This window comes from Neophocaena asiaeorientalis, unplaced genomic scaffold (assembly GCF_003031525.2).
Source record: "Neophocaena asiaeorientalis asiaeorientalis breed wild unplaced genomic scaffold, Neophocaena_asiaeorientalis_V1.1 scaffold296, whole genome shotgun sequence".
Lineage (NCBI taxonomy): Eukaryota > Metazoa > Chordata > Mammalia > Artiodactyla > Phocoenidae > Neophocaena > Neophocaena asiaeorientalis.
The window spans coordinates 2,474,160-2,483,081 of NW_020175084.1; the positions used below are offsets into that span (position 1 = coordinate 2,474,160).

At 36.7% G+C, this 8,922-nt stretch overlaps 1 protein-coding gene across 6 annotated transcripts in view; it reads left to right on the forward strand.

Annotated features, from left to right (window-relative positions):
- Positions 1-7,961, forward strand: part of MAPK10 (mitogen-activated protein kinase 10) — a 338,212-nt gene extending 330,251 nt beyond the window's left edge. For 3 of the 6 annotated variants that reach the window (XM_024764172.1, XM_024764177.1, XM_024764174.1), the window contains one exon: positions 7,056-7,921. In XM_024764172.1, coding sequence (XP_024619940.1) covers positions 7,056-7,198 — 143 coding nt within the window. In that variant the 3' untranslated portion in view covers positions 7,199-7,921. Of the gene's footprint in view, positions 1-7,050 lie in introns of all 6 variants that reach the window. The other 3 variants (XM_024764175.1, XM_024764173.1, XM_024764176.1) reach the window with 2 other exon arrangements.
- The last annotated feature ends 961 nt before the right edge of the window (positions 7,962-8,922 follow it).

An 8,922-nucleotide genomic window follows, 5' to 3' on the forward strand; every position in this document is an offset into this window, starting at 1 on the left:
AATAACCTATGCTGGAAAGAAAAAGCAATTACCAAGAAAACTTTTGAAAAGTCAGCTTTTTTTGCATTCTTCATTATATTCACCTTTTCTCATTAATGTTGCATATCACATTTTATTTTGTAAATAGCTAGGATGAAGTAATATTACAACATAGATTCCCTTAATATTCAGTCACAACAATGCTGGGAGCCCTGCAACAAGGAAATAAGTTAATGTGGTTTCTCAGTGATAAAATTGTTCTAATACCCAAACTCATGTTTTAGTGATGCTTTTTAAAATGTAAATAGGAAGTTAAATGTACATTTGCCTAATAATACACAGGTTTGAAATTTATTGATGGACTTGTATATCAATAAGAAATAAATCTAAACCTCAGATACATTTCTAAGTAAATAATTGTACTCCCTTCTGCTATCTGATTTCATTTGAATAGTGATTTATTTTCAGTAGCATGGCTGCTTGCTTTCTGAATTGATTTGCAAAGATTGCTGAGGGAATAGCAGTCCGTGAATATAAATAAATTTTCATCTAAAAGTATTTGTTATAGAACGTTAGAGCTAGAACAGACTAGGAAGTCATCTAGCTCTCAGTCTGTTCACGGCCTCATTGTGCCTGAGAAGGAAACATCCCACAAGTAACAATGACTCACCAAGATAGGGATGCTTAACATCAGGATGGGTAGAGAGTTTTTAGAAACTCTACGTGGAAGATAAAGCTCTTCAGGTGATTTTAACATATAGCCCTTCCCCCTCCATATTCTGCATCCCATGAGAGTGTGTCCCTCCCAATTAGTCACAGATCTAGTCCAATACTTTTTTTACTTAAAAACCTCAGCCCCAAACAAATTGAAACTGAAGATCACAAAGACAGAGAAGGAATATATCTCAGTGATTTTTTTAAAATTGTAGTAGTTCTTCTAATTCTTTGTGTCTACTTTTTTTTAATGTTTGGATAGGTCAGGAAAATAATTTCCTTTAAAAAGCAGAACAACCTTTTCCCCTGAAATAATGAATACCTTTGGCTAGATAACTTCTAGCTGATAAATTTTTGTTATTGTAAGTTACTTCTTTCCATAAAACCTAATTTTTTCCGGGTAAAGTTGAAAGTAGCTAGTATTTTTTATTTGCAACTCTGTTAGTATTTTCAGTTAATTTTAATGACATTTTTATTGACAAAAATTTGTAATGCTTTATTGATGATAAACATTTAAAAAAATGTGTATCTTTACTGGTTTCTCTGAAAACAATATAGGAAGAAGGGATATTTATCACACTGCTAGTATATCCTGGGCAAGTGGACATTATAATCAAGTTCAATTCAGTTCCGTTCTATTTAAGAGATTGTCACAAACTGTTTGGCAGTAAATTAATAACTTGAAACCAAAATCTATGTCTGGACCCTTCTATTATTTGTATTTGGTTTTATGGTTTAAATGTTAATTTATTGCCTACACAATAAACAGACTTGAGAGGATCATCCTGTAAAGCCAGAGGTGGCTACAGTCAAGAGGCATATATTATGGTGCAATAGAAAAAGTAATACAAAAGTAAAAATTTTTTTATATTATAGTGGGGGACAATTTTTAACAACCATCTCTTTTAAATAAATGACTGATTATTGCATTTACTAATTTCTATGCTGTAAATATTCTCACTGTGATCAACTTCAAGCTACTGATGTGACATCAGTGAGGGCAGAGTTGGAAAGAAACGCTAATAACTGACTCTCAAAAGCCGCTAAAAGCTACTCCAGCACACCACTAGATAATACACATGATTCTCCTACCATAGCACTGTATAAAGAGGAACTCTTCTCATACAACCCTTCTCATGGGAATGAAATGGAGATTTTATAGAGGAAGCATTAGAAGAGAGGTTGAGAACCTCTTTTAATACATTTGTGCTATAAGAAATCAGGAACAATAATCTACGGAACCCTAGAAATACAGCTGATAAAGATTCTGAACTTTGAGTAACTGAATACCAACTATAATTTGCATTCAACTTTGATAACATAGATGGCAGGACCATTCCAACATAGAAGATAGAAATTACAGAAAGCCAGCTGATGAACAAAAGGAGTAGAAAGACAACTACAACAAAGTGATTTCCCTTAGCCAAAACTAGGTCAGCAGTTTCATCCATTTCATAGCAGGGAGAAATTTGCTTTCCCTCACAGAACCTCTCTAGAAGAGTACACACAAAAGATACTCGGCATTTTGTTAAACTGAGTACTTATTCTGTGCTCAAGAGTTGGGATAGAGGAAGATAGAAGAAATTAAGAAATATAATGAAAGAAATCAAAAGAAGCAAGGGAAACATAAACATGAAGTAATCATGTGACAAAACTATATATAACGGGCTAACCCATATGGCATAACACTTAGAATGGTAAGTACGTTGAAAATATGCTGATTATAAAATAGGTGCAGTAGGAATGTGATCCCCTGTATATGAAGAATTTATTAAAAGCTGCCCTGACTTTTGTTGCCTTCATTCAGAATTATTTATAGATAAAAATTTGTGTTTTACTGGGGAAATTTCCTCAATATTTTTGGTAGAATTTCTCTAGCTGCCATTGTTGTGGGTTTGTGTTTATTTGTAAACATCAATCTTATAAGGGAGCCTAATCTCAGCTGAGTCTTATCTCACCCTGCTTGAATCAGTACTCAGCTTTAACTGTGACGATTAGAACATGTCCACATAATCAATTTCAACCAGGAAAGGAGAAAAAGCTTATCTCAAAAGGATACCAGGTCTATTTCGTTGAGATACTTTAAAATACTTTTTGGTTTGCATTAAGCCAAGGGATACAGAATAGCTAAAACAATCTTGAAAAAGAACACAGTTGGAGGATTCATACTTCCTTATTTCAAAACTTACCATAAATCTGTAATAGTCAAGACAGTGTGGTATCTGCATGAATATACACATACAGATCATTGAAATGAAATTGAGAGTGCAGAAATAAAGCCTTATGTTTATGGTCAATTGATTTTTAACAAGGATTTCAAGACAATTCCATGGGCAAAGAATAGTCTTTTCAGTAATTGGAGCTGGGATAACTAGATCTCCACATGCAAAAGAATGAAGGTGAATCTCTACCTCATCATATGCAAAAATGAAACACAAAATGGATCATAGACTTAAATGTAAGGGGTAAAATTATAAAATATAGGAGTAAATCTTCATGATCTTTGGTTAGGAAATGGTTTCTTGGATATGACACTAAAAGCACAAATGACAAAAAACATAGTTAAATCCAACTTAATATTTAAAAAGTGTGCTTCAAAAGACACCATCAAGAAAGTGAAAAGAGGGCTTCCCTGGTGGCACAGTGGTTGAGAGTCCACCGGCTGATGCAGGGGACATGGGTTCGTGCCCCGGTCTGGGAAGATCCCACATGCTGTGGAGCGGCTGGGCCCGTGAGCCATGGCCACTGAGCCTGCGCATCTGGAGCCTGTGCTCCACAATGGGAGAGGCCACAACAGTGAGAGGCCTGCGTACCGAAAAAAAAAAAAAAAAAAAAAGAAAGTGAAAAGACAATCCATAGAACAGGAGGAAAACATCAGCAAATCTTACATGATAAGGGACTTGTATCCATAATATATAAAGAATTCTTACAATCCACTAATAAAAAGAACATAACACAATATAAAAAGTGGCCAAAGTAGCTGAACAGACATTTCTCCAAAGAAGATATACAAATGTTTAACAAGCACATGAAAAGCCATCAGGAAAATGCAAATAAATCACAATGAGATACCATTTCACATACATTAGGATGGCTATCATCAAAAAGATAGATAATAAGTGTTGGAGAGGATAGGGGAAAATTGGAGCCCTCATACACTACTAGTAGGAATGTAAACTGATGAAGCCACTTTGAAAAACAGTTTGGCTGTTCCTCAAATATTAAACATAGAGCTATTCTATGACCCAGCAGTTCTCCTCTTAAGTATTTACCCAAGAGAAATAAAACCTTGTACATTAATGCTCATAACAACATTATTCATAATAGCCAGAAAGTAGAAACAACCTAAATGTCCATCAAATGACCAGTGACTAATAAATAGTTAAATAAAAGTGATGTATTCATACAGTAGAATGTTATTCAGCCATAAAAAGGAATGAAGTAGTGATTTAAATGAACCTTGAAAACATTATGCTGTGTGAAAGAAACCAGTCACAAAAGGTCACATATTGTATGATTCCATTTAACTGATATGTCCAGAATAGACAATTTTATAGAGACAGAAAGTAAGTTAGTCATTGCCTCAGGTTGGTAGGAAACAGAGTATAAGGTTTCCTTTTGGGGTGATGAAAACACTACAAATTGATTCTTGTGATGGTTGCACAACTTTGTGACTATCCTAAAACAACATTGAATTGTACAAATTAGATTTGTGAATTTTGTCTCAATGAAACTGTTACAAAAATTTACATGGGCAATATTTTATATTTCAAGTCAAAACTAAATCTAAACTCTAGTACTGTGATTTGAAAGCCATCTGTAGTATAGGGATTTATCATCTAGGAGATAAATGGACAGTAATCTCACTCTGTTGGCCCACAATTGATCAAGTCTTTATTAGAATCCTATATCTAGTTTTAATCACTACCCTTTAATAATGATGTGGAAAAATTGAATATGATTCTGAGAAGCCCATCACGGTGATGCTCAATTATTACAGGCCAAAGCTGATGAAAGAACATGAGGATGTTGGTATAATTTAATCTAGAATCAAGGAGAAAAGCAGAGCTGGGTATTTGGGCTATGTAATCAAGGGTTGTCTGCTGACATAGGAAATCTACTAGCATATGTCATGAGAGGAAATGAACTAGCTCTGCACCATATCTGTAAAGGATGTAATTAAGTAAAGTTGGAATAAATTGAAACCAGATAACTTCACATTATATATTTTTTCTGATAATGAGAGTAAAATTATTTACAGGAAGATGTTAACAAGACAGATTTAAAAATCTAGAGGTACTTAAGATTAGGAAGTACAGATACTTTTAAGAGTTTAAAGAACATGAAAAATGCATAAGCCTTTTGTGTATGAAAATACAGGATACAAATGGATATACATTAAATGATTACAGTTAAAGAAACTTCCTAGCAAAAAGACTAGAAAGAAATATAACAGAAGTTTAACCGTTCTTATCATTAATTTGAGGATGAGTGCATATTGTTACCTTTTTTCCTGTATTTTTTATATTTCTCATAATTTACATAAATATATTTATAATCAACAAACAAAAATTTAAAAAGCATATAGGGTACATATAATCTGTTTTAGTTTATGTGTGTGTGTCCTCTCCAGATACTGTCACATTTTCTTAAAAATATTTGTTATTTATCTATTTACTTATTATTTATTTATTTACTTACTTATTACTGCATTGGGTGTCTATTGCTGTACGCGGGCTTTCTCTAGTTGCGGTGAGCGGGGGCTACTCTTCGTAGCGGTGTGCGGGCTTCTCATTGCGGTGCCTTCTCTTGTTGCGGAGCATGGGCTCTAGGTGCATGGGCTTCAGTAGTCGTGGCATGCGGGCTCAGTAGTTGTGGCTCATGGGCTCTGGAGTGAAGGCTGAGTAGTTGTGGTGCACGAGCTCAGTTGCTCATGCATGTGGAATCTTCCTGGATCAGGGCTCGAACCCGTGTCCCCTGCATTGGCAGGCGGATTCTTAACCACTGCGCCACCAGGGAAGTCCAAATGTCACATTTTAATCACATTTTTTCCGCAGGCAAGAAATGTCTATGCCAGGAACAAAGAGATTGTGTTAACCTCTCCACTTCATTAGATTTTTTTTCTGAATTATTAGATCTATCTGATAACACTATCTTATTTGGGATTTATGATTTTCACCAAATATATCTTACACACTATATTTTCTCAAATAAAATACAATGTAGTGAGAATTCCTCATCTCTTATTTTAGATGCTAATACTTTAGATATTTTTAATAGCGAACTATTTCACAAAACATACATTTTACCACCCATATTGCTTGAGTATAAAGAATCTATAAAGAGAAAAAGTAATTGGACTCTTTCCAGGGTGCTCTGGTTTAATTCCATTTTACAATGCCACTGGCTCATCTTTCCTTTGTGGTTCTCAAAGCTGTTGTAGCTCAGCAAGTATTTACTGAGTGATTACCATGAGCAAGTTTCTCCTCGGAGTTTCAAAGTCTTTATATTCCCACATAGCAGATAAATTTTAAAAATTTTGCAAATTAATCTAAGTTAGTAATTCAGAGTTCTTATTTGGAGATTCCCAGGTAAGCAAGCCTGCTGGAAAGTAAACACACAATCAAGAGGTGTGCTCCGGCTTCTATTCTTTTTTTGGTCTATGGTAACTTTCATCCACAGTCCTAGTTGGCTTTTCTATATGGACTTTTAAGTTTGATGTCAAGTTAATGACTATGTAATAATATTTACTTAATATACATTCATTTCTCTAGAGCTGTAGCCTCCAAGTAATTCTGATTTCTGGGCTTCCCCTCAGGCCATATTTCTGGGGTAGGCATCTTATGTGTGTTTGTTTTAGCTCACTGAATTTGAAAGCATCCAGGCTCAGATGATTACATTAAAGGGTTTTGCTCATTTGCCTTCTCCATAGAACAGTGGTCTTCAGCCCTTGACACCACAGTCTCTGGGGAGCTTTTAAAACATGCAAATGCCTTGACTTCACCCAAGGCCAACTGTATTACAATATTGGAGGTACAAGGGGTGATTGGGGTTTTTAGTGGTGTTTTATTGTTTATTTTTTTGTTTTCCTTTAAGAGCATTACAGGTGATCTCCAAGGTAGAGTGAGATTTGACAATTACTGCATTAGCCTGTGAATAACTTGTGACCAGGGATGCTGTGTTGTTATCTTGATTTTCACCATCTAATACAGTGCTCTGTATTCGTTGTTCTATGAAAGTTTGTTGAATGAGTGATGGAGCAGACATCCCCTATCATATTTGCCCGTGCCTGCAACCTGAGTGACATTCAGCTGAGTCCAGTTCCAGGTTTAGTCATGTTGGTCTTCATTTTCTTAGCACAGGTGCAGCAGTGAACACCAGTGAGAGTCTCCCTCCATCCTCGTCTGTCAACGATATCTCCTCCATGTCCACCGACCAGACCCTGGCATCTGACACTGACAGCAGCCTGGAAGCCTCGGCAGGACCCCTGGGTTGTTGCAGGTGACTAGCCGCCTGCCTGCGAAACCCAGCGTTCTTCAGGAGATGATGTGATGGAACACACACACGCAGACATTCACGCACACACACAAACACAGACATGCAACGACAAGAAAACAGCAAGGGAGAGAATCCAAGCCTAAAATTGAAACAAATCTTTCAGCCTGCTTCTTCTCCAGAGTTCTGTATTACAGCTAAGCCAAATGTATATTTAACTTCTAGTTGCTCTTGCTTTGGTCTTCTTCTAATGATGCTTACTACAGAAAGCAAATCAAACACAATTAGAGAAGCCTTTTCCATAAAGTGTAATTTTAATGGCTGCAGAACCAGCGACCTGTAACTGCCCTTTCAAATGGCATGACAAGGTGTGCAGTGGTCCCATCCAGCATGTGTGTGTCTCTATCTTGCATCTACCTGCTCCTTTTGGCCTAGTCAGATGGATGTAGATACAGATCCGCATGTGTCTGTATTCATACAGCATACTTACTTAGAGATGCTACTGTCCGTGTCCTCAGGGCTCTACCAAGACATCATGCACTGGGGTACCACATGGTCCATTTCATGTGATCTATTACTCTGACATAAACCCATCTGTAATATATTGCCAGTATATAAGCTATTTAGTTTGTTAATTGATTAAGCTGTATGTCTTACAAGAAAACATGTAAAGGGGGGAACATGGGGGGAGTGAGCTCTCTTGGACCCTTGAAGATGTAGCTTCCAAATTTGAACTGATTAAATGGCACCTGTATACCAATTTCTAGAAAGAACATATGTGATGCTTATGTACAGTGTGGGGTGGGAGGGGGTAACAGTTTCCAGGTGCTAAATGTGTTTTGACCTTTAGAAGGAAGGCAGGAATAAAGGCTGAGGGTCTTTTCTCTGATAGAGAGTGGTGGGGCAGTGTGGAGGAAGGCCTGAAGGAGATTATTAGCCAGATACTAAGAGACACCAACATTCATATTTTAGAAAGGAGACCCCATTTGCTGTTTACAAATTATGTGTCACAACTGTCAGGTGAAGAGGCAGGGTTAGTGTGTACATATCTGATGGTAAGAACCCTTCCCTGAAACAGAGTGGAATTGCTTCCGTACAGTATCCCTAACAGAAAATGAGCCTACCTAGGCTATTTTCAGATTGTAAGTTGTGTTTTCCATGAGTGTGCTACTTTCCAGGTTTATACCTTGCCAAGGTCTTATTTAGAGAAGAAATATTACTGCCCTCTTCTAGAATTAAAAAAAAATTACTTAAAAAATACCCAAAGCCCAGGGTGATCCTCAGGTTAGCCTTTGAAAACATTTCCACAGACATTCCTCAGGGGTTTCCGCGACTCCTTAATATGGCTGATGTTTCATGTTTATTTGTTTATTTCATACATTTCAACAATCCAAGAAGGGCTGATCATCTGAATTTTGTACCGCAGGTGACATGACAGCAATAACTCTGCCCATAAGTTACTGCTGCTAAGTAGCTTTAGCAATAGAGTGTCTTAAAAGCCATGAAGCATTTATGTCAATGTTTAGCAAAATCTCCTGAATTTAGCTCAAATTAAATGAAAGTGCTTTCCTGGGCACTTAAGGAGGCACTGTGAAACATCCTGGTTCTATACAAGGCGATACCAGGGTGACTTCTCAGCAATAATAGGGACCAGGTCGAGGCTTCTCTTCTTATTCACTTTGGTGAAGTATTCATCACAGCTCTTTGCACTCTGACCATTTTGGTGCTCACCAG